The sequence below is a fragment of the Poecile atricapillus genome, chromosome W, assembly GCF_030490865.1.
Source record: "Poecile atricapillus isolate bPoeAtr1 chromosome W, bPoeAtr1.hap1, whole genome shotgun sequence".
Taxonomy (NCBI): Eukaryota; Metazoa; Chordata; class Aves; order Passeriformes; family Paridae; genus Poecile; species Poecile atricapillus.
The window spans coordinates 38732950-38758293 of record NC_081288.1 but is presented as its reverse complement, the minus strand read 5'-3'; the positions used below and the strand labels follow the sequence as shown (position 1 = coordinate 38758293).

Genomic DNA, 25344 nt, shown 5'->3' with positions numbered 1-25344 from the left:
TAATTGTGACTATATGAATAAAGAGACCAAAGAAAGGAAAGAGAATAATTTCTATAAGGGCAAAGTTAAAGGTGTTAACGATGGTTGAATCTCAAGGATGTAGATGTTTGAATTCTTGTTTAAAGTTTTTCTGATAAGAGATTATTAATGTTATTAACACAGCCAGTTTGAGTAAGATGAGAGGCAACCTGGTTTAGCACAGAACAGGAAGAGGCGGAATTCCAAGTGCTTTTGTAAACAAACCCTAAAATTTCCAGGAACTCAAGAGATTTAAGAGACAATGCAGATGGGATGACAGCTGGACAGACAGAGTAACAGTTGCCTTTTTGTGGTAGACCAAGCATATTTTTACTCTGAGAGAACAAGGAAGCTGAGGAAGGGATGGAAGAACTGCTGCAAGTGTGAGATTAGTAGAGAATAAAGAATAGAACACTTCATTCATCCTGCCTAAGAATGTAACTGTCTTAGAAAGGAAGGGGAGGAAATGGCAACAAAATAATCTTTTTTTGATATGGTGTGATTCTAGTTTGACTTTTTGTGAGACCTCTTTATTCTGCAGTGAAACAAGCAGTTCTCCTTATATTTAGTACATTACATTTGAGAACACTAAAAGGATCACAAGATTCATAACAATCTCTCTTCACAGAATAGCTTAGAGTTACTCACTGTGGTATCAGACACTGAGATACATACTCCCCTGAGTCACTCACATTTGACTGTCTGAAGCCATAAAAGAAAATGCTGCAGGAACACATCCTGAGTGTTATTTTACTAGGCTAGAAGTACATTATTCACGAAGTATAAATCATGCACTATTAGCCTTTTTGTTTACGCTTACAAATCCCTGGTTTTATTACTGTGTAGAATCATATGAGAATAACTCATCTAGATGTTAATGAAATAATAATGTAATGAAAAGTACACATATTGTGATGAATACTTACACAGTCTCCACGAAATCTACTGAGTCATTAGGTTATGATTGGGTTTGCTTGGTTAGGACTGGAATTAGGGTTTTGTACATTTTGTTTCTGTAGACCAAGTCTTCCAAACACTAAAAAATCTTCTTCTTCTTCTTGTTTAAAGTCAACTGTTTTCCTTCAATCACTGCCTTCCTTCTCCCTGTCCCCCCTGCAGCTCCTTGAAACCCCCCTCCCCTCAATCTCTGTCTGGAATATGCCACTCATGTCCCTGAGATATGGCCGTCTCACCCATCTCTCTCTTCTACCCATCCCTCAGCTGTGTTTGTCAGTAATGTAAATCGATCAGAAACTTGACTCAAACTGTATTGAGAGGACATTCAGAGATTAAATGCTGCAGTATGCTTGAAGAGTTGCAGTTTACCGTCTCCATTTCACCCATCTGTAGTTAGCGTTCCATGTTCTTCAATTTTTAGCTGTTTTTTTTATGGTGGGATTTTTCTTTTTTCCCTCAAAAATGTCATGTAAACATTCCCTGGATTTTTGGATTTAAACAAATATATATTAGCAATGCTTATGCTTAGACAAAGAGGTGAGGAATAAATGGCCTTGAAACCTCCATTAATAGCAATACACTGAAAAGTCTTAACATAAACATGCAGTTAAAATACATACACACAAATTGACTATGACATACATTCTAGAAAGCACCTGTTGTTATAAGACATTACAGATTTTTCCCAGATAGCAGCAGCAGATTACAGTAAACATGTCTGCTTCATGATGGTGTATTTTTATCATCTTCTATAGGGAGAGTATGTTATAAATACCAGGAATGTCTAGAATGTTTACTGGCTTTAAAAATAGAGAAGAAAGTGCGTGATATTTAGCTGAACAGCAAAAATGCATATTTAAGCTGAACAAGAAAATAAACAATGTATCTGAGCTGGTTTTATTTTACAATATAACCAAACAAGGCTTTCTGCTAATGTTGAGATTTTGTCAGCTTTTTAGATTTTTTCAAATGTCTGATTATTTTGGAACTGTGGCAAAATGCCAGTTCTCTTACAGTTATAGTTGAGGACTTCTATTTAAATATTTTCTAACCACTCCCACTTCTGCTTAGACTTTTGTAATTTTGAGTGCTGTATGTTATTTAGAGAAGGTTATTTCTCTGTGTCTGTGGAGCCTCGAGTTTCCTCAGAGAGGCAGGCTTTTCCCAAAGGAACATTTCTTAACACTGAGATGAAGTACCCAGGCCTTTCACTCATCCTTCCTCCTAAAATAATCTGCCACTGTCTCTCCTGACAATGGAGAATTCTGAAGCTTCAGTAACATCTAAGTCTTGAGAAACAATGTGACCATGTGTTTGAGTGTGTGGCTCACAAACATGGCCTCACATCTCTGTAAAGTACCTTGTGCAGCTCTGATTGAACTCTCAAAGATTTTATTCACTTCCAAAGGTATTTAAGCCACTCTAACTCTCATTTGTGAATCTAAGTTTGTGGGAGCTTTCAAAGGCTTGGAATTTTAGTATTATCTGGACAGCTGTGAGTGCACGAGAGGGCTGCTCTTCTACAGATTTGCCGGAACTAATATCTCTGTTCCTTAGGGTGAGTCCAGATTAAATTTAGAAAAGAGCTACTAGACAGATTTTTAGAATTAGGCATTAACGTCTGCAAACAATATATAAGGGCACACACCAAGTATGAGTACCATCAGCTTTTACTTGGTTGGGCTGGCAAATGCAACTTCTGGGAAGATGTTTTAATGGAGCTACAGGAACTGTGCAACTGTCCATAAAATGCTGTCTGTGGTGTAATGTGTAAAGCAGCAGAGGGTGCCAGAAAGCAACAAGTTGTGGCTTCCATTGTAATTAAAGGAACTAGCAGTGTTAGGGTGGAATGGGGTTTGTGTTGTGCGTTTAGCTGCAGAAGGGAAGGAAGAAGACACCCTTTCTGTAATTTTAACCACTTACATATGTTTAAAATTAAAATGAACACTATCCAACAAATGATCATGGTTTTGGAGGTATTGTGTGGCACATTATGCCTAGGTGACAGTATTGGTCACTCAGTCATCTTTTAACCACTGTACATACCTGGTATTTAAAAGTTTGGTCTTACAGCAAAGAGACTGCAAGACATGAGGCTAATAAAGTAACACAGAATGTCCTAGCAATCCAGTTGTTAATTACAGACTAATGTGGCAACAAAAACTATCCTGTCTTACTGCCTTTAAAATTATGACATGTATTAGAAAGTCTTGACAACCTCTCCCTGCTCTCCTGTTAGAAAGTAAAATATCAAAAATTTGCTTACTCAAAAAGTTCTAGTTTTTCGACAGTATTGCATTACTTCCAGAATATAATACAATTACAATGTTAGAAAAGGAAGAGAAAGAATGAAAGTAGGTGCATATTGAAACTACTGTGATCTGTCCAGATGTATTTTTTCACTTTGCCCTTGATCTTTGCTGGAACAGAAGCCGCCTACATCTGCTGCTGCTTAGTGTGAGTCTTTTTCATGGAAAGAATGCCAAATCTGCTTGATTTTACAGTGTCTTTTACATACTCACCATTTTGGAGTCCATTGGCTTTTATGCACACTAACCCGCTTGTGCTTTTATATGCCCTTAATTATATTCCAAGAACAAACTCCTCTTTGAACCCTGCTGCAAATCCCTTCCCCTTACAGCCTCTCCCCAATGTGCTGTTGTTGGCACATGTGACTAGCACACAGCAGTGGTCCATCAGGTCAGTATTCCCTCTCTGACAACAACGTGAGGGGTGACTTAAAAAGAACAATTGACTCTGGCATTTTTTTTTCCTTCATTCTCCTCCTGTTACTCCAATATCTAAAGTTACTGTGTTAGGGCATTAAAATGCACTTCTTTGCTTGCTCTTTCAGTATATATTTATGCACTTCTGTTGTAATCACCCTATATTCCATGAAATGTCAAAATTAAAAATGCTGTATTTGTCAGAAAATGTCTCGTGTCCTTCACGATGTCTGTCCACAGCATGGGACCAGATTGAGAGTAGTCATGAAATAACTGCTCTGCCAGCCTTCCCCTGCAGTCAAGAGCCCATGGATCTGACCACTCTGAAGTGGCATCAGATAGCGTGAGGCACTTGAAATTCTGTGTCAGTAAAGGTTTTGACAAACTTTGAACTGGAGTTAAATACTGATGTTAATTCTAAATATAAACCTTGTTACAGCTGGTGACCCTATTATAGGCAATGCTATAAAGGTACAGATGGGTAAATTGGCTTAAATTAACTGTAGAACAAGCAAGTTATCACAAAGGCTGCTTATTTCAAAAGCATTAAATAATCCCTTTTCATGTAAAGGCTTTTGATCAAGTTAATTAAAATAATAACACAATCTTCTCATTTTATTTTTTTTATGTAACTTGTCTGTTTAAATCCACTAAGACCTGAAACTTAATACATAAATAGTTAGTACAACCATTTTTGTTTCAGCAGAAATAAATAGTATAAATACAAATATAGTAATCTCTTTGGCAGCTTTCTAATGTGCAGGAATTATTTAAAACACTCGCAGTCTGAGAAGTCTGCTGACCATATGATCAACAGATGACCACATAACATAAATCAGAGGTATACTTATTTAGAGTTGAACTTATTTTAAGTTGGCCCAGTGTCTGGGTACGTATTAGTCTGGGCAGGGTTCATTTTCAGTGTCTGTTTAAGATACTATTTTTTTTGTTGGGACTTGGTTGTATTCAGTCTCACAAGCTGATCAGAAATATTTTTTGCCTTTTTGATAGTTCATATCGGCTTAAAGCATTTGTTTACCTATGCAGTTCCTAGCAACTTTCAAGTGGCGTCCGGACCAAAACCAGAACTGCAAAGTTCTGAAAGGTGAATATGAACAGTCTTCCTGAAAGAGAAATATATTTGTATTTTAGCTTGTAACTTTTGGCAGTCTTTAATTCTATAACAATTAGTTTATATTTTGTTTAGGCTTGTATTTGCATCTAATTAGAACCTTGTTTGGATTATTCATACCTCTTGATTCTTCAGCATTTCTTTGAAATTAGAATGGGAATGTACAAATGGCTTTTTCCTCTAGGGGAAAAAGATCACCACAAGAATTTTCTTTGTCCCGTGGTTTCCACACTTAAGAACTGAGACCTATTTGCATGTAATAGTTCATATGATTTTTTTTTTTTTTTTAATAAATAGTAGTTCATGGAGTTAGATAGTTATAGTCTTCTGTATTCTAGCTGTACCCATAGCTAACTAACCAGCATCCAGCCCTGTGAGCTGTTTTGCCTGTCACACAAATTTTCTCAGTAATTCCTCCTAATAACAACTCTAAATTAGGTGTTTGTTGTTTTTCTTTTGGTAAGAGCTCTTACTTAGTTCACGGGCAGATCAGCAGTAACACTCCAGGGTAAACATATGTGCAAGGGTGTTTTCACAGTTCTTGTATATATAAAGCTTCTATTTGGATTTCTTGCCATAAACAGTTTTGAAAGATTTAGATTGTTGCATCGTATGAATTAATGTATTTGAAGATATGTTCCCTTCTAAAGGCCCTCTAAAGTGCTTATTTTTTTCACGTAATACTGGCAGTGTTTTGGAACTTTAAAACACTTGGATAACTATTTAAAAAAATGTTTCCTTGTACACTTTACACTTCATTGGCTGCAATTGGAAGTGACTTGTCAACAAGCCCTAAGTGCTTGTTAAGGCTTCATTTTGTAGGTCTGAGCACTTCTGATATTTCTCTTACAGCATTTTGCCGAGAATTCAAGAAAAAAAATCTGACCCTGTTGAGCTTACAGGCAGATACCCCACTGCCTTCTGTGGTTCCAGGTGCTTTTATTGTCCCTGACCAAGAATCTAGACATGAGATCTCATGAAAATGTGGAAAATTCTTTCTCACATAGCTGTGAGAAAAGAGACAGGCTAGCATGAAAGCTATTTAGAAGTATGGCATGAAAACATATATAGCATGGCCTCATATTCCTATGTATATCGTGCTAAACATGGTTTGAAATGCAATGCTCAGGTACACTAGCAAAAGTGAAAGCCTGAATGAGAGTCTCTTTTATTATCCCTGTGAGTTTTAAAGATGTCTGTTTTAACCTGAATAACAGTTTTAATAACCTGTGATGTCAATTCACTGTTAGGTTTCTTTGTCTTTTTCTTTAGGGCTTAGATCAATCTGGGTAAGTAATAAAAAAACTAAACATAAAGGAAAACTAGTAACTTACACGTTCTCATGCATATATTCTCAAGGACTTTAAGTCTCAGCTGATGGACCAGCCACATAACCTTAGTCCTACAGAAAACTCTGGGCTGTACTTTTAGAGGTTGCTAATAACAAGCACTTTTTATCACTTTTCTTTTGGTGAGCTCAATGTTCTATAAATACTGTATGTTCTATGAATTCTATAACTATTCCCAGGCTAATATGGAAAATATATCTAATTAAAAAAAAAACTTAGAATGTTTATAAATTCAAAAGGCCAGGTGGATAGGAGCAAAGTGTTAAGTGTCTCTCCTGCACAAGCTGTAGCATTATGACTTTTAGTGTAGTCAAGAGGGAGGGTTCAGAAGCACGCAGTGCATCTGGATGGATTCCAGGTCCAAGTTCAAGAGATGAAGTGAAATGCCTCGTAGTTTACTTGTTTACTTATTTTTTAAAGGATTCATTCCGTCACTGGTTGTACTGCCCTTATTTCTAAAAGCTGCTTTTTTGAGTGAGCTGAATGAAGTTGCTATGCACTAAGTAGTGGTGAAGGAGAGAACTGGAAGTCTTTCAAAGGTTTAATTAAATCTAATAAATGAAGACTCTGTTGTAGACTCTCTTTTGACCTAATGGAGAGAACCTCCTCTGTTTTAAAGAAGTGTGTTTTTTCACATTGCCCTCCAGTTTTCAGAAGTTGCCAAGTTCCATAAATATTTAGACACTGGTACCTTGCTGACTCAGAAGTGTTGCATAATTAAAAAAAAAAAGATTGTAAAAAGCCTCAGTAGAGTAGAGCATTGCTTTAAGAAAAGCTGTGTTTAAATAGAGTTCTTTTTATCGTTGCCTTAAAAAAAGGTCCTCCCAGGGTAGTATTTATCTTCAATTTGGTGTTCTTAGTGCATGTATAAGGTTCTTTCATGGTGGTGGTGGCCTCAGGCCTGTTGAGATGAGTGTTTTGAAGTAGCAAGTTACTTGCAGACACTCAGGAAGAGAATTTTTCTTTTTACCTTTTCTGCTGTGCAGCCATATTTGGCTTTCTAAGAAATTCGTGCAACACATTGAAACACATCCATGGTTTTCTGAGTTCAAACCCAGCGCTATATTCCAATCAAAAATCCAAACTTTCTTTCTCACAATTTCTGTTATAGTAGCTCAATAGCATTTCAGAAATTACCGTTGCTGCATTTTGTGCTTTACAATGTCTGCTGCAGAGACTACTGTATAAAAATGGGGAGAGCAAATGCAGACACAAAAAGAAACAGAAAGAGTGAGTAAAAAAGTGGAGAAGCAAGCTCATATAACATCTCTTTATACAGATGATCAGAGTAAAGTTTTACATTCTTCTCTTATGTGGTGGAAGGTCTTTGTGTTTGTGGATAGAGCGTTTTTTTGTTTTTTACGAAAATGACCAGCGGATGTTTATAATGATCTGTTTGGCCATCTAAAAATTATGAATAGAATTGTTTTTTATTTAGAATTACTAAATTTTTCCTTAATTTGATGATGTGTACAGACAGAAACAAAACATATTCTGTATTTGCCATTACAGAAATTATCTCACATTCACTCTAAGATTTCCAAGCACCAAGTGAGGGGTTAGGTGAAAAATTTGCAACACCAGTTGTCTCTTTTGTGTTCCTGACAGGACTCACAGTAATTCATGCCAGAAGGGATCCAATTCCCACTGTACCATTTTCTTAAAAACAATACACACCCCAGCTCATGCTTTGACCTCAGTAGTGACCTAATGCATTCTTTTATCAGCAGGTCAGTACATATGTCTGTTGAATTCTCCAAGTACTTGAGAAGTTAATTTGTTTTCACATTTCTGGGTTTACTGGTCATATTTCGTGTTTGGACTGCATGTTGGAAGAATTTGATGTGCGTGTTCCTTAAAATCTGTTGGAAAAGGAAGTGGAAGCTATTTCAGTTTTAAATAAGATTGTCATTTTTCCCTCAAAAAATAACTAATAATTAAATAACTCCAGCATAATTTCCTAAAAATTTTTGCCTGGGAGGCCTTCTACATACCAGTAGTTATTATTCTCTAAGGTAAAATTCTCCCCAAATGCCTCCAGTAAATCAGTTTTTAATTTGCATGTATGATCTCTTATTGCAAAGTCAATGCTTTGTTTGGAACAGATTTCTGGAATGAGGCTACATGGTTCACTGATAGATATTTTTATTAAATGCTTCTTAAATCATTCTGTTGCAAATAATGAGGAGTTTGCTACAGTAGAATTAAGCGGAATGTGTCTGCATGTCAGTATATTCTGCTTAACTCCCTAAAATATGTCATAATTTTGATAGAAATATGAAATGTGCCTTGATCTAGGCCACGTGCAACAGCAAGTCAGCAGAATGCACGAAACATCTCCCAGCCGGACTGTTTAACACCTGTTTTATTTGGGTGGGTTTTCTAATTTACACCACCCATGGAAAATTGGCATTACCTTCCAGTGTAGTCACAAAAAGATATTCCAATAAGCTGCCATGGCAGGATCTTATGGGAAAAATGTTACCAGAAAATAAATAACATGATTTTTCAGAGCTTGTTTACCTCCTAATTTTCCCTTTCAACAAATTTCCCCATTTCTACAAGGTAAACTGAGAATTCATGGCAAATTTCACTCAGTCTCAGTAGTCTGTGGCCAAGGGAAGTGTGTAACATGCAGCCTGCCATACGAGCATCTTCCACAGAAACTGAAAATGTAAAACAGCTTCCTCACAAGAGGCATTATAAGTTTTGCATTACTTTGGGCCACATTTCTTCCCTTTGCATTTGCTTTCAGATTTGGAAGAATTTGTGTGTATTCTCTGCTCTTCAAAGTGTCCTTATTTTGTAGTATTGGTAAAAAAAAATATTTTTATTACACAGTAATACTTTATACACTTTCTTCACAGGAAACTTTATGGAAATATACAACTTTTAGACAATCTTGCTCAAATTTTAAAATCTGTAATTAATTTATTCTGAACACATTTGTAAGTTAATAAAGACATACAATTTTGAATATTCAAGAGACAAGATAGCAGATCTCTTTCTGTCACTTGTGTTTAAACTAGTTTAAACTGCACTCTATATATATGCACTATATATCTATCTATATCTATAGATCTATATATAATAGCCAGCTTGCTTGTGATAGTTTAATTATAATGATTGCAAAATGAGCCCATATGAATCTATTTCACATTGTTCCCTTTGAAACTCTACTCTTAAATTTAGAAAAGGATCCTCCCTTTTACAATACTTATGAATCTGCTATTATGGATAACATACAACAATACAGTGTAGTGAAAATGGTATGACAGCTTTGTAAGTAAAATTTAATGACAACTTTTTGCAGAAAGCAGATAAATCAAGAACAGTGGTAAATGGAATGGAACACGTGACATAGAAGATGCTTCTTATATTGTTTGAGGTTATTGATTGGTACTTTTACAAATAATTTAAATGAATCTTACCATGTTATAACAAATAAATCATAGTTGCTTACTTTTTATGGATTAGATAAATTTTATCCCACAGGACATGTACAATTATGAAGGCATTAGGATTTTTTTATATCTTAATTGTTTTACCAGTTGCACATTTTTGTAAAGATATGGACAGAATTTCAGATAAGCTGAACATCTGTCTTATAGTGAAGGACAAGGAACTCTCACTACTGAATATTGTTTAAGTGATCATTTAAGAATTACCTGGACTCACAAACAGTGTTGAATGTTCAGCATTTGAAGAATAGATAGGCAGGAGGATAAGGACATTGGATTGGGTAATCCATTTTGGCATACCAATTTTAATCTAGACGGTGCTTTTGACCTCTTTGGCTGGACCTCTTTAGTGTAAGTCAGCTATTCAAAATTAACTTCTGCACCTAATACTCAGCCTTAGAAAATCATAGTGCATATAGATATGTATAAAGCAGACATGTTCATAAGCAGTGAGCAGTGTGTTGCATTATCACTGAAATGGAGCAAGGTCTTGACTTGTTTGATGTTTATTTTTTAGTGAAGGAAGTAGTTGACATATGGCCATTTGTAAATAGTGAAAAAAGCTAAATGTCCACCTGCCTGGTTTATGAAGCCTGGTTTATCAAGCCTGGTTTTGTTAAATAATCTGAATGATAAAACTGAGGAGAAAAACATAGTACTATAAAACAGCAAATATTTTCTATTTCTATTTCTCTGTCTTGTAACTAAAGGTAAAGCTCTTTGTTTTAAGGACTGGCAGAACATAAATACAAACTAGGGAAACCAGCTGGGAAGAAAACCCAGAAGGAATAAAATTACAAAGCAGACCAAAAATCTGGGTGTTTCCCACGCAACAAGTGAGTTGTCAACATGTCACAATATGTGCAATGGATGAGTCATTTAAGAACAGAAAGTGAAATAATCTTGTCCTTTTAAATTTCTGAGAACACCTATGAGTATAGCAGGTTGTGAAAGTTTATACGTTTGCCCAAAGAATAGTCTGTTTATGTAGTGTGTGTATGAGGATTAACCATGTATTTGTGAGCATGTACATGACCAATTCTCTTACTGCTATTAGACGTGGGAAAATCAGAGTTTAGGCCATTTCCACCTTGAAATACTTTTCAGTGTCTCCCAGAGCATTCTGCATAGCTAAATCTATATGGAAAGTTCAGTTGTCTTACCAACTCCAACATGTGCATCAAAAATGATTTTATTTACTCATGAAGACATCTTGGTTGCTTGCCTGAACCTCTGATCTTTCTAGAGCCTGCAATTGATCACTGGCACTTCACCTACTAAGTAAGCAGCCAGAAAAAGCTCATGTGTCTCCGTACGTGACTGATTCCTGTTGAAATCAGACAAATAGTATCTGCTTTTACATTCTTTAAATTTTAATAATTTTAAGCAACATGTGAATTGTTAATATTTAGCGTCCAGGTTGCCACCTGTGAGACCTGCATTTTATTTGCTATTGATTGTTCTAGTGCTACAGAACTTGAAAGAGAAGGACCTGTGTAACAACAAAAATTTATTTTCTAATTCTGCATTCATTTAAATCCTCCACAAATTGCGTTAGTGATGAATATCTATGCAAGAGGAAGATTCAAATCATGCCTCTCAAATCAGGTTAATACTCCAAGGACATTTAGGAAGAAACATGCTGGTAAAGTGTGTTTGAAATACTGTTATTGTGACACACACTATCTCTTACCATAATACCTATCTCAAAGAAATACTATTTACTATTTGCAATTGAAAAGGCACCAAATACTGAAGAGTTTCGTGTAGTTCCTGTTCTCTGGAAAGTGAGTATGTATGTGATTCTCTGAATTTCTGTGGAATACTATTTCCATGGATATCCTTAATCAACCATCAACAACATTATGAAACTTCTACAGGGGACATCCTTTGCCAAATTTTTATCTGGGAACTGGGTCACAAATCAGTATGTCAAAACACACACATGGAACTGTGGAAGATAGCATGAATGAAGTGCTAACACAAATTAATGTTCTACTTCCGCTATCAAACAAGAGTATTTAAGAGCATATATGTATAGAAAATCAATGTGGTTATAATAGGTTGTCATTTTTATAAAGGTGTCCCATTCTTCAGGAAGAATCCAGCTCAGAGTAGGTGAACAGTAACTAACTAGTGTGTCTACATGTTCTTGTAAACTATATTGTCATAAAATTAATAAAAGAAAATTAGTCAAAGCATGATTTTCTTTTGGAGCTTCTTATACACACAGAGGAACATAATGCTGTGTTAGTCATAATTATATGTCTTCTGAGCATGCCACAATTAAATTTATTTTTGGAAGTGAAGAAAGTGTCATTCAGACAAAGAAGATGAAAACTAATCTTGGCAGCATCAAAAATAATAGAAATAAATAGACATATTCTATGTGTTGAGTCACTGGTGAGTACATCCCACAAATGAGCTCTTCTTGTAAGTCAGCTGGGTATTAAGTACTCCTGTTTATCATGCAAGACATGCAAGTCCCCCAGTCTGATTTAGTGATTTATTTCTGTCAATAAATTTCAAATAGCTTTCAGTCAAAAGCAAGTTACCCACAACTATGCAATATCATATGTGTCAACGTATTTCCAATGTATCTTCTTTGCATGCCACCTATTCCATTAATATCAGAGCTGTGACATTTCTGTTTATTTATTCATCGTCATAGGAACTGTATCCCCTTAAATGTCAGTGTAAAAATACATTGGAGATCACTAATATTTATGGTGATAAGTATTCCAGGTGCTTTTTTCACCATAGTTTGTGTATGAATACTATAAAAAGGATCAGATTTATGAAGAAAGGTTAATTTATTGTAAGCATAACCCATTAGGATTAAATTAAAAAGTATCAAATGATGTTATCTACCTGATGATGCCAATAAACTAATTCCTAAATTATCATCATCTTAGCCAAGTGTATCTTTACCTACAATGTAGCTGGAGCTACACTTAAGAATTTGACATAATATCCTTGAGTTTTGATAAGGAAGTGATTAGGTTTCAGAATTAGGTTTTTGTTTCCTCTGAAAAGCAATTTCATGTAGTGTTAATTGACTTTTAACATGGTTAATTGAATATCTAAGTGGCAAATATCCAAATGGCAATGAAGGTTTATTATATTGTTATTTACTTACCCTATTTATAGTTGTTAAGGTTTTTAATGTTGAAGTTCTGCAATTCAATGTGCTGCATTTATTCCACTCTTTTGAATCTTTAATATAAAATAAGAGCCTTGGAAAAAAATAAAAATCAGGTATTGACAGTAGTGGAGAACTTTATCAACAGCAACAGTCTGATCTTGGCAGCAAAATGTACCTGTACAAGCAAATTTGGAAATTTGAGACTCTATCGCGATATCTAAGATTTGGAGTCAATCTGTATATCCTGAATTCTGTACTGTAATGAGCAATATCTTCTGCTACAACACCTTGTAGTTCTCATGACGCAACTCACTATAATGATAAACATAATCTCTTCTATAAACTAGTTCTTTCTGCAAGCAAAATTCACTACAGGATTGTGGTCGTATGTAAGGTACAAAATTTGTCTGGTGTCTATGATGTGTTACACCACAAAATCTTCAGCCACTGATATATGAGCAACAGAATTCTATACACACAGTGTCAGCTCTAGGAGGAGTTTACCCCAGTGAATAACTACTTATATAAACATGGACTTCAGGAATTCATACTCTTGATTGAAACAGTACAGAGGAATGGAAGCTGCTTGAAATCTCTTGGAACTTTTGTAATTGCAAAATTACTCTCATCTGTGAGTGAGTTTGAAGAAAAAGTGTTTGGGGCTGCTTGGGTTTGAGTTCAAAGAATAACTGTGGTTTTCCAGGGGAAGAAGTAGGTAATTAAAGCAATATTTAGAGACACACTGAGAGCTTCAAAATGGGACAATTTTAAGCCTAACATTTTCTAGACGGGAGTGGAAAGAAAATGAAAAAAAAACCCAAAACTGTATTAATGCATGTCTCATTGAATCCCCAAAGAGTTTCTGAGAGTTGTATAGTAACTGCAGTTATTATCAGAAAACTGACTGCTAGAGTTGTTTCCTGACATTTTCGGGGTATTATGGGCCTGTGAGTTGCCACACCAAACTTGCTCAAGTCACAAGTCAAAACAAGACTTTATTATAAGGCTAACAGTGCAACCCCAGTCTATTGTCTGAAAGTTGGCCACTGCTATTGCTTCATACACCCCTACCAAAAGGGTGACTTTGGACTCAGGGCTTCTGTTACACTTCTGTTGGTGAACTCTGAAGCCAGACAGAATTTGCTTTGTAGTTCTGCAGCATACTGAGTCATTGGTGTTAGGGTAATGATTAGTTTTTTCTGAGAGTTTAAGAGACATGACTTCAAAGACACATGCTGTAAAAGTAGACATGTAAAGTATCCAATGTTATTTCTGTAGGATATTTTTCACTAAATCTATGAATGTGAAGGTTTAGGTATCAGGCTTATTATTTACTAGATATTCGGTATTGCAGGTGGATATTGAGATGTTTTCACATTAGGCCTTAAATATTCTCCAGTGAACTAGGTCTCCTGAACTACTGCAGAGGGGGCATGTTCATTATCAAAAATTACTTGATTAAACTAGAATATGTGTTAAGAAATATTGTTCCAGTTATTTGGAGATGGGTGATGTATTGTACTGATTTTTCTTTCTTTTTTTTCCCCTTTTTTTCCCCTCCCTTTGTCTTTCAGTACTAATTTATATAGCAGAATTTCCCATCTTTGAAGTAAATGATACTGCATTATGGTTGATTTGAAAGTCCAGCCCAACAAATCTTCATTTCTTTTCAATTCTTCAGAGCAAAAAAATTTCTGTTCAAAATTTTACTTAGTTGATATTGTTTAAAGGTTGAGTAGAAATATTGTCTTCATCTGCACTATTTTCTCAGCCGATGCAGGGGTTTAGTTAGAGGTCAGGGCTGAGCCAGCCCAGTGCCTTGCCACCGCCACCAGGAGTGGCACCATCCGCCTTGTCCCTCCTTCCCACCGCCCCTTTCCTCTCCCAAACCAGGCTTTACCCAGGCTGGGACACGCCCTCCCCTCTGCTGGCTCCAGTGCTTATCTGGCGGCACGGGAGACTGGGATGACTGAAATCCCTTTGCCTTTTTGCTGGGTGAGTTCTCTTGCGTGGAGCCAGCTCCTGGTATGCTCAGAGAAGTGCTGAAGCCCAGCAGCAGCAGGGTCCTCACACCTGGGAGGAAGAAGAGGTGAGGAAGAATCAGATCTTCCTATTTTAGCTGCAGCCAACTTGCGACTGATTTAGCTGTGTCACGTCTCTATGGCTTAACAAAATTACCTAGTTAATTTGGGGTTTTTTTGTGGTGTAAAACTATACAAACATTTAAGAAAATGACAGTTAATGCCTGGGTTACCACGGTTACTGTGCTGGGCCAGAGCTAGAGGAATCCCATTGATTTTAGGATGGTTATTCCACATTGAAAACTGTGAAAATTGTGACACCCACCAAACTGATTTATGAAATCTTTATGGTAGACCCCATTTTTTTAGTAAATTTCACTACTTTAGCTGCAGACATTGAGTTTTGGTTTTCTTCTGTAATTGATTCAGTAAAGAGATTGTTTACCATTCACTGTAAATGTTAGCATGCTCTTGAAATCAAGGTTTGAAAAAGACTTCTAAAATATATTTAGTAGTGTATTGACCTTTATTGTCCTTGAAGAGCATATCTAAATATTTTAGAGGTGTTTATAAATTTATACATTTATATCCACAGATCAAGACAGTCTGTAGACTCATAATACATATTTCTAGGATCAGCAGTAGAGAGAATATTTATATCCTTTTAGCTACTACCATTTCAGAGAACAGTGGCAGAACTCCAATATAGAAAGAGGTCAGCAGTCAAATACCTTCCTAGGTGAGAAAAGATACTGCCAAGGATCAAGTAGTTTTCATTCAAAGAGTGAATTTACCCCTTATGTTCTGATGGTTGAAAAGCATTGACATGAGACATTGTAAATTGTGTAAACATTCAGATAAAATAACTGCATGGACTTGAGCTAATAGAGCTTTATGTTTTTAGTGTTGAATATTCTTTGCTTTATTTTTAGTGTTCTTAATGCTAAAGGTATTTAAAATATATTGTTAAAATTTCGTTTTATTTTTGTGGTCCCAGTTGCCTTGAAATAAGTGCATCAACCTAAAAATGTACTTAAAAATCAAACCTGTTGAAGCCACTTGAAACAGAAAACCTCTCTAAACAAAATTTTTCTGTTTTTATAGGAGCATATTTATAGATTAAGATAGTAATTCTTACACTTATACCTGATTATTCCTTCAGAGGTCCTGAAAGGGCTGGGGTAATCAGCTGAGGATGGTGACTCGAGAGTCTTTTGGAACATCTCCCTCATCTGTTAGGAATAGACACATGAAAGCAGTCTAATCTTACTCATTTTAGAGGCAGAAGTTTTATCCTTTTATTGCTCTATATTTTGGCTACATTTTTGTACCTAAAGCTCTCTGTGGTAACTGTAGATTTATTCTAAATCACCAAGAGTTCTTGCTTGCAGCACCATGTTCTTTACTAAGCAAGAACTCTTCTGAGGAGCATAAACAATAAATAAATTAATTTTATTTATTGTAAGATTTGAAGGAAAGAAATTAGAAGAGCAACCACTAATGAGAGTGATATTTTCACAGAATCCTACATCACCCTAAGCAAGTACCTTTGCTTACACTGTTGGAGGTTTTTGCTTATGTTTTTTAGTAAACTCAGCCGCTCACATCTCCAGACATATACTCAGTGTCTAGTTCTCTATGGGTGCTTTCACTGCTGCTTGTTTGTAGCATACAAAATCCAGTTTTATGTTAACTAGGTGGGTTGCTGAGTTGCCAGCATGCCATTCTGGATTGGGCATTTGTGAATTGTTTTTAAGCACCAAAGCAGACAATGAAGGCTTTATCTCGATTCCCCAATTAGCTGTAATCATTTTTGCTAAACTTTGGTAAAGAGCTGTAGTAGTATGCAATGAATGTAAAGTATTCATTCCTGGGCAGTTGTTTTTTGGTTTTTTTTTTCTTCCCCTCTCCCAGCATTTCTCTGTTTTGTCAAATAGTCTTATCCTGCTTGTTATTTCTATTCATGTTGCAGATTGAGAATGTTGATGTCTGCCTTAGCTTTCTGGCAGCCAGAGGCGTAAACGTCCAAGGTCTTTCTGCAGAAGGTAAGAGAAACAAATAATCAGAACAAATAACAAGATTTTCTTCTGAAAGCTAAATTTCTTAACACAAGTCACACCTAAATACCAAGCTCCAGCTGTCTTGGACAGCATGCAAATATAGATTAGTGATAACAAGTGAGTTTTAATTTTCCCTTGAAACTGAACCAAGAAATGCAATGTTTGTGAAGCTTGAGACAATGTTTTAAAACAATATTTTTTCAATGGTATTAATCTTTTCATGTTACCTCCACAATATTAGATAGACACAGAAGCATACTTTTTTTTTAGCTTGTTCATATATTTGATTCAAAACAGCAACAAGCAAACAAGAACATAAGAATCTTTCTCAGTTAAATAAACCCAGGGAAGCCTATTTGTTTCAGCAAATTTATTATTAGTAGTAATGCTGTCCAGATGAGTCTGAAAATTATAGTATTCCTTTGATGTCTCCTATGAAGTGAAATAGTGAATGGTTTTGCTGCTTCAGTTATTCTGCTGTATTAGTCACCCTAAATGATTGCCTAACGTCGTTGCAACTAAATTAATAAATATAATAAACAAAAAATATTAAAAATACCAGTTCTCTTAATTATGTAATATTGCCTTGTTCATATAAGAGGCAAGTGAATTAATAAAATGTATATGTCTTTGTCCTGTAGCAAATTAAGCAGTTCTACAAGGTACTGCGCACCTTCAAAATCCTTTTGACCTCTGACGCCTGAAGGTAACAGGTCCTTCAGAGATGCAGCCCCGTATTTTTATTTTGCTTGTAGCACAACTAATACCTGGAAGAAAATTTTTTTTCCAGAGATTATAATTTCTGGAATAGTTGAAATATCAAATAGTCAGTTCAAATAGATGAATTATAGAAGATTCATGGAGAAAAATTTTGGAATGCTAACCACTGTTTCATTTTTAAACTAACTCAGAATTACTGTCTTTTACCATCTGAACTTATCTAGGATTTTAAACATGTAACACAGACATGATATCTACTAACTATTCACCTTGGTTGTCAAATTGTGAAAAGCTCCTTAATCAGTTTAAGAGAACTTCTGTGTGTACTTGTATATATCTTGTTGCAAGAGAACACTGGAAGTTTGTGTGCTGTCATTCACTTCAAAGCTATTTAGAACCAGAATTTCTAGAGCAGCCTATTTTTACTTTTATATAAAGTATGAATTAAATGTGTGAGTAGCATAAATTTATTTTATGCAGATAGTCATAATTCTTTAATAACTTGATATGGTACATGACACATTTTCTGTACTTTTTAAAGTCAGAATCTGTGTCCATTCTGTAATGCCTTTATTCCTACCTTTGTTTTGCTTTGGAAAATAATTTTAATAGGATATAAGCTTCAATTGTGTAGCCTTAAATTTATATACTACTAAAAGCAATACTACTATATAGGACTAAATGCAAGACCTAGGATTTAAAATGCTCCTTATTCTTCAAAACTGAATTTTAACATTTAGTGCTGAAGTAAGATTAAAAAAAAATTCTTTTATGCAGTTGGTCATGAGTCTGGAGTGAATCCACCACTATCTTCATGATTTTCTTCAAAGTACTGCAGAGGTGTGATTTCTTTAAATATACCATTTTTACTATGTATAATTCTGAATATTACTATTTTTTAGGGGGAAAAGAAATTCAGTTGCTCGTAATAAGCTTTGGTAAATGTGTCTTGTTACTAGCGGGTCATTTATTAATGACCAGAAAGGTGGTGGAACAATAAACCGTAAGCTTAATGAGTTTTGAAGATTTCACAACCAGTTTATGACCTCATTTTGACAATTGAGCAAAGAGGTCTAGAAAAAAAGTAATTTTCAAATCTTGACTGCCAAATCTCTGCTTGACAGCCCAGTTGATAAATTGTTATCCAGTTGCTATGAAGAAAAACAATACCCTGGTTTTCCAAGTGTATGTTTAGTACACATTAGAAGTTTCTGGGTTTTTTGCTTGTGAGAAATCTTTTCATTTTAACTCTATTAAAAGTAGGAAAGAAAAAGTTACTGATAGCATCCTTCTCTAAAATGGTAAAAAAAATATTAACATGAAAAGTGAAAAATTTTAAAATTAAAAAATTTTCAGTGGGATTTAACAAAGGATTCTTCTTCTGAACATTAGGGGATCCAAAATGATAAGAATAAATAATGGTGTCATGTACTGACAGTCTTCTCAAATGAGAGCCACTTAAAATGGATAGTCATGTGGGTTTTTGGGGTGTTTTTAGGAAAATTTTAAATACAAATTTTCTGTATTCCTTGACAATGATTTTCCTTGAAACCAACATGATTGCAAAAGTCATAGTTCCCAAAAACGTTTACTCGTTTTGGGAAAGCTCTGCATATCTCTCACGGTCTCATTGCTGATCAAAGATCTTGCAGCATCTTCACAGAGAAGTTGAATAAGTATGGCTGCTTAGAACAAATTTACATTTTGAAAAGTATATTCCAGTGTCCAGGATTGGGGTTGACTTTGAAGGACAGGCTGTGAGCACAAAAGCTCCAGTGTTTGTTGGCCTTAGTATGTGTACTAACATTTCACCTAATCCTACTGAAAGAAAATTAATATGCTTTAAGAGACATGAAAATGACAGTAATTTTTGTATAAATTCAACTTGAAAATTTGCCTAGGAAAGCTGTGTAGCACACACACCTCAGTATTTTGATTTGCAGGGAAGGCAGAAAGGTTGTGGCATTGTTTGTCAGGCTGCAAGGCTACAGGTCTAATAAAAGCATTTCACAAGGTGGTCAGTGCCAAAGAAAAATAATAGTGAGGTTATGAACAGACCTACATGCTGCAGATAAGATCATTAAAGCCTTCTGAGGTTTCTTTTTTGACACTGAGATCCTTTATCAGCAAAGAATAACTGCATCCTTGTAAAATCTTCGTCTCAGGCTGGACAAAAGCTAAAAAGTAATGGGAGACATAGGCATGCTACCAGGGTTCACCAGAATTGCATTCATGGAGCTGTTTAGCCTAGTCAAAGCTTGTCTTCATTATCAGTAATAGCACTATAAAATAGAAAACTATAAAATCATGTCATTTGAAAGTTCAAAGATGTAATCATGAGCATTACAGTCACCTTTTTAAAAAACAACCTTCCATTTATTTTCTTCTCTCATGTTTCCTGCATATCTGTATGAATGGATGTGTGCTCACTGACAAGAGCCATTATCACACAGTCTCTGATTTTTCTAGAATTCACTGTTTATTACCAATGTGCCCCAAAGTTCTCCCCAAAAACAAAAAGAGTAATTTAAAGTCATAAGGTTTGAAGTGATGTATATTTAAGAACAGAAAGAATTCAGATTTCTCTGAATGAGCTTTTCCTTAATTAGAATATTTGTACTTTGTTGGGACAGGAGCATTCATTTCAGATTATATACCTTATTTATGTATGGATATACTCTTGTTTGTGATCATGCAAATGACTCATCATGAAGGCATTGTAGAGATAGGTGTTTATTGCAATACTGACACATAAAGAACCAAAAATTACAATAAAAAATAAACTATCAGTGACACATAAAATGTCTCTGATATTACAGGTAAATGAAGAGATATAAGACATAAACATGTATAGCTATAGGTATGTACACACATATTTTGAGTTTTACATATCTGAAGTCTAAAACCAAAGTGTTTTCACTTCCTTTTCTCTTTTTCTCTTTTTTTGATAGAAATAAGGAATGGAAATTTGAAAGCCATTTTAGGACTGTTTTTCAGTTTGTCTCGGTACAAACAGCAGCAACATCATCAGCAACAATACTACCAGTCTTTGGTGGAGCTACAACAGCAAGTCCCTTCAACTCCAGCTGAAATCAGCCAGTCCAAAACACACCAAGATATGCAGTCAAGGTAGGTTAAAAAGTTATTTTTTCTTTTATTTTTCCATTCAAAAAAGACAAAATTTTGTATAAAAATTAGGCCATTAAAAAAAAAATTAAGCTGTTTACGGTGTTTTCAATGTGTTTTTTGGTGGTAAGCCCACATTTCTTGGGAGTAGTTAGAGCAAGGGCAGAGAACATTCCCAATTTAAATTAATTTTAAGCCTTTCTTTTACTTTATTATTGATTTTTCTGCCCCTTGCACAATAGGAGGCTACTAGCACACCATGAGGTTAGTATATTGGTTATTTTCATGTTTTCTTTGCATACCCAGTTCCACATGTAAATGAACAATTCCCAATAATTAACAAAACCTATGGAGAAAAGGCACAATCAATACTTTTATTTGCTGTAAACTCTTTTTATCTCCACACATTCTGGTTTTTGAGGGCCTAATTCTATTTGAATGTTTTTTTAAATGGCAGAAGAAATAGCCTTAATCCAGTTGTTTCTTTCAAGGAGACAGTTTTTGAACTGGCAAAAAGCAAAGCACTCATCAGAATCCAGAAATTGCTGAATTACATTGCTTTCAGACTGCATCTGAAAACATATTTTCAGAAGGTAGTTGCTTAAAGGCCACTCTAGAAGAATGAGTTTGAAACACAAATATCTGTTTAAATGGAAAGATTATTCACAATGTATATTTTACTGGGGAAGTTAAAAAAATGTCAACTGTAGATCATTAAAAATTGTGTCTATTGCTTTGTTTGGTTTAGTATTGTTCCATTTTTTATGTCCTTGTTTAAAACGTTTTTGTGAACTTACTGAACAACTGTATTTCTAGAATGTGGTAAATCAATGATCTAGATTGGATTAAATGTATCAGACTAATATATAGAGATTCTGGTTCTTAAGTCCATTGATATATAAATTACACTTTCATGTGTCTAATAAACATATTTCTTCTTCATTTGACAAAGCTTCTACACTTCAGCCTGATAGAGATCTTTATCTACTAGAAATATTTTAAAAATATATTTTGGAGGAAAGTGTTGCTAATAGCATTTTAATTACCTCATTTGATGCAAAAATTAAGATACATGTGTTTGGCTGGGGCATTATAAAGTGAAATGCTTTTATATTCTCTGCTGCTGAAAATTAATATGTTTGAAGGCATTCCCTGTGAAGTATACTATTAACATATAATCTAGGAAATTATTGTGGGGTCCTAGAAGAGTCTGACCATTCTCAACATTTTCCAAAGCAAAATTTCTGCTTTATGAAGGATATTTAATACTGCATGAGAGGCAATATTACCTTGTTATTCTTCTCAGCTTTAATCAGGGGAATTAAGAGATTAATCAGCTTGCTGTAAATACCTTTGATTACTGTTTTTTGGTTTTAATTTAGTGAAAGAACTGAAACATTTCGTGATTTTATAATTTACCCATGGTGGATTTTAAATAACAAAAAAAATATTACTGTGCTACTTTTACATCATGACTATTGCAAGGGTTTGTCCAAAAAAGCCTGGATAAAGCAGGTTTTTTACTATTTGAATGACACTGTTTGCACATGTAGGCAAAGAGGTGATGAATCTTTTATTAAGCTTTTTGTTATAATTCCCTAAGATCTCATGGTCCTTCTGCACTTTTTTCTCCTCTTATATTTTTCTATGTTAAAACATGCTTCATTAAGAAGAAAGACAATTATTCCATGTCCCAGATCCTCCATTTATTGTGCAGTGATATCTAAGGCTGGTGTAAAAGAATTTCAACTCCATCAGTGTGCCTTAGACCTTTAATCTAGGAGTTTAAAATAATTTAATTCTGTGATGAAATTTCTGTTCATAACTAGGTTTCAGATGTAAAATATTTCTATGTAAAAAATTACCAGACCAAGACTGATGCCGTCTTTCTTATTTCTTATCTGTAAACTGAAAGCAAGATTTTTTTTCTGTTTGCTTCAACATACAGAGAAGTTTGATGCTTGTTGCTATAAACTTCTGTATTGCCTGAGGAAGTATGATTTCTTCTATACATACGTTTTTTATTTAAGTCTTTAAGGATAAAGAAAGGTGCCTACTAAAAATTTTCTCCTATATGAAATGTTTCTGTCTTCTACTACAAATGCATCTTAGTATTATGAGCATCTAGCAAAACAAGGAGCCCTGGAACTTAGAAACAAACAGAAATACAATTTTTGATCAGTACTAATTTTCTTTCTTTTTTTTTTTTTTTTTTTGCATTCGTCACTGTTTTGAATATAAAGAAATTGGCATAAAATAATATTTCCCCTCCTAAGAAAAATTTCTACATGTGAAAACAAGTTTTACACAAATAGATGGGCATTTATAAACATACACTGATGTAAATTCTCTGTGGTGGACTTACCAATACTTCTTTTCCTAGCAGTTATTGAATTAAATTATTTTTTTTTCCAATAAAAGAAATAATTTGAAAAATTATTAAAAAATATTTAACAAACACCTTTCTAGTTTAAAGGTGCTAATGAGTAAATAAAAGCTTCTTTTTAGAAAGAAGCCAAAATATGAATTAAAAAGGAAAAGATGACTTTGATGAGATCCATCTTGCCTCTTGCCCACTTCTTGCTGTCTGAAATATGGACAGGTAGCTTACATTGTTCCTCAAACTGATTTCTGTGATTGCTTTCATGTCAGGTGTGTCTCAGCAATAATTACAAAAGCAACGAACATAACTTAGCTGGGGGAAAGTCCTGAGGAAATCACATGACTGTTCTATGGGACACTCGAGATCTTTAGATAGTTTTGGCAAAAAGAAGTTTCATACAGATACTGAAACTTACACATTGCACTGTACAGAGAATTTTGAAAAGTGGTAAAATCTGAAGTATATATTAGTGTACATTCTTCACACTGTATGAAATTATTAACTCAATAGATAATCTAACTGCTATCAATCAAAAATGAAGTAATCTTATTTTTTTTCCTGAAGTGCTGTTGATGAAACAAGCTGTTTTATCCTTTCATAGTGAATGCTAACCTTTACAGCTATTTATTACTACATATTTATTGTGCAGGTATGTTTGGTTTGTTTTTTTTTTTTATTACCATGTTGGAGTTCTGAATATGTTTTTAAAAATGGTTGATTCTTTCTGTTTTCCAACATTTGTAGCATAACTGTGGAAAGGATTGATATGCAGAAGCCTTCAGGCTTCCCTTATGGTGTGTTTTGGAAAAAATATTTGGCAAATGCACATAACAAAGAGTAGTTTCCATTAAATTAACCAGTGGTCTTTTATTACCTAGAAATAGGTAATAAAGTCCTTCAGGTTTTGGAAAGAACAAGAAAAATTATCTTATTACTATGGCAGAAGCCAGATGAATGTAGCTGCTAACACTTGAATGGGACATTCATCTCTTTTGGCAAAATGCTTCAGACAGAATAAATTTTCAAGGGTATTGTGAAAATCATCTTCTTACACCATGGGTATTTTATTTTACTGGAACACTCATGCATATTTATTTTGCTAGACCTGAGAAATAAAGATTTTTTTTGACAAACTGTAAATTTGAGTGTATCTGATATCCATGTGCTTGTATGTGTGCATACATGTAAGCAAAAAACAATGTATACACAGAAAAAGGTGAATGCTTTTTATAGACTTTATACATCTTTTTCAATCTTCAATAATCAATCACATTTCATCTTGTACTTTAAGTATTTGAAACTATGTCTTAGTTTCAACTAATAACTGAGGTTATTTTAGGTTAGAATTCTGTATGACAAAACTTACCTTTTTGTTTCCAGCTAACATATATTAAGCATATTGTCTATTTTCAACTCCATTTCCTAGGAGGTAAAAAGCTGTTGTATTTCCTTGATTAAACAAATATGAGAAGATGATGGCCTTCACTTTATCCAAGAGAAATATAGATTATACATGGGAGAGGGAAATACCTCTGAGAAGTCACATTGAAGATGGTTAAATTACAGAGGTTGTATCATTCAAGCCCTGCTGAAGACCAAGAAAGTTTTGTCTTTTTATGTGCAGGGCTAACATCTCACTCTCTTAATTTAAAAGGCCTGGTCCTGCTGGTGGTGGTGATGAGGATGGTGATGGTACTCATCCCCATTTCCAGGTTATGATGTCCTCAGTAATGAGCAATGTCTGTGATCATTACTGTGTCTGAACGCTCCCACGTGCCTCTAAAGACAAGATACTTTGTACAGTGTTTGAGCCCTTTGTCAACAAAAACTGAAACAGGCACCAAATTATATTAGTACTTTACAGGTTTCATACACAGGTTGTTTTGCTAAGGTAAACAGAAGCCCCAGTGGATGGTGATAATCAGATGATCACAAGACTGGATGGACTAGGTTTGTCCAGAAATGGGGAATTCAGGAGACTAATTCAGGAGGCTAGCTGTCCTCGTGTGACTAGGAGACAACACAGACCAGGAATGTAATTAAACCAGTTTCTGGAGGAACCTCTCTTTCCTAAGTGCAAAGTTTGCATGGGAGGATAATGAATCTCATTTCACTGGCTCCTTACAAAATTATCCAAAATTGGTCAGTGTGGCAATACTCTTAACATTCCTATTCCCATGTAAGCTGTCTGTGACCAGCGTCAGAATTGTGAAAACTGTGCATACAGAAGGCAAGCAAAATTCTTC

The 25344-nt window shown here is 34.8% G+C and overlaps 1 protein-coding gene across 2 annotated transcripts in view; it reads left to right on the top strand.

The window, feature by feature from the left end:
- LOC131592328 (neuron navigator 3) overlaps positions 1–25344 on the top strand; it is a 248044-nt gene that overhangs the window by 75304 nt on the left and 147396 nt on the right. For both annotated transcript variants that reach the window (XM_058863752.1, XM_058863751.1), the window contains exons 4-5: positions 16782–16854; positions 20541–20718. In XM_058863752.1, coding sequence (XP_058719735.1) covers positions 16782–16854; positions 20541–20718 — 251 coding nt within the window. The remainder of the gene's footprint in view (positions 1–16781; positions 16855–20540; positions 20719–25344) is intronic.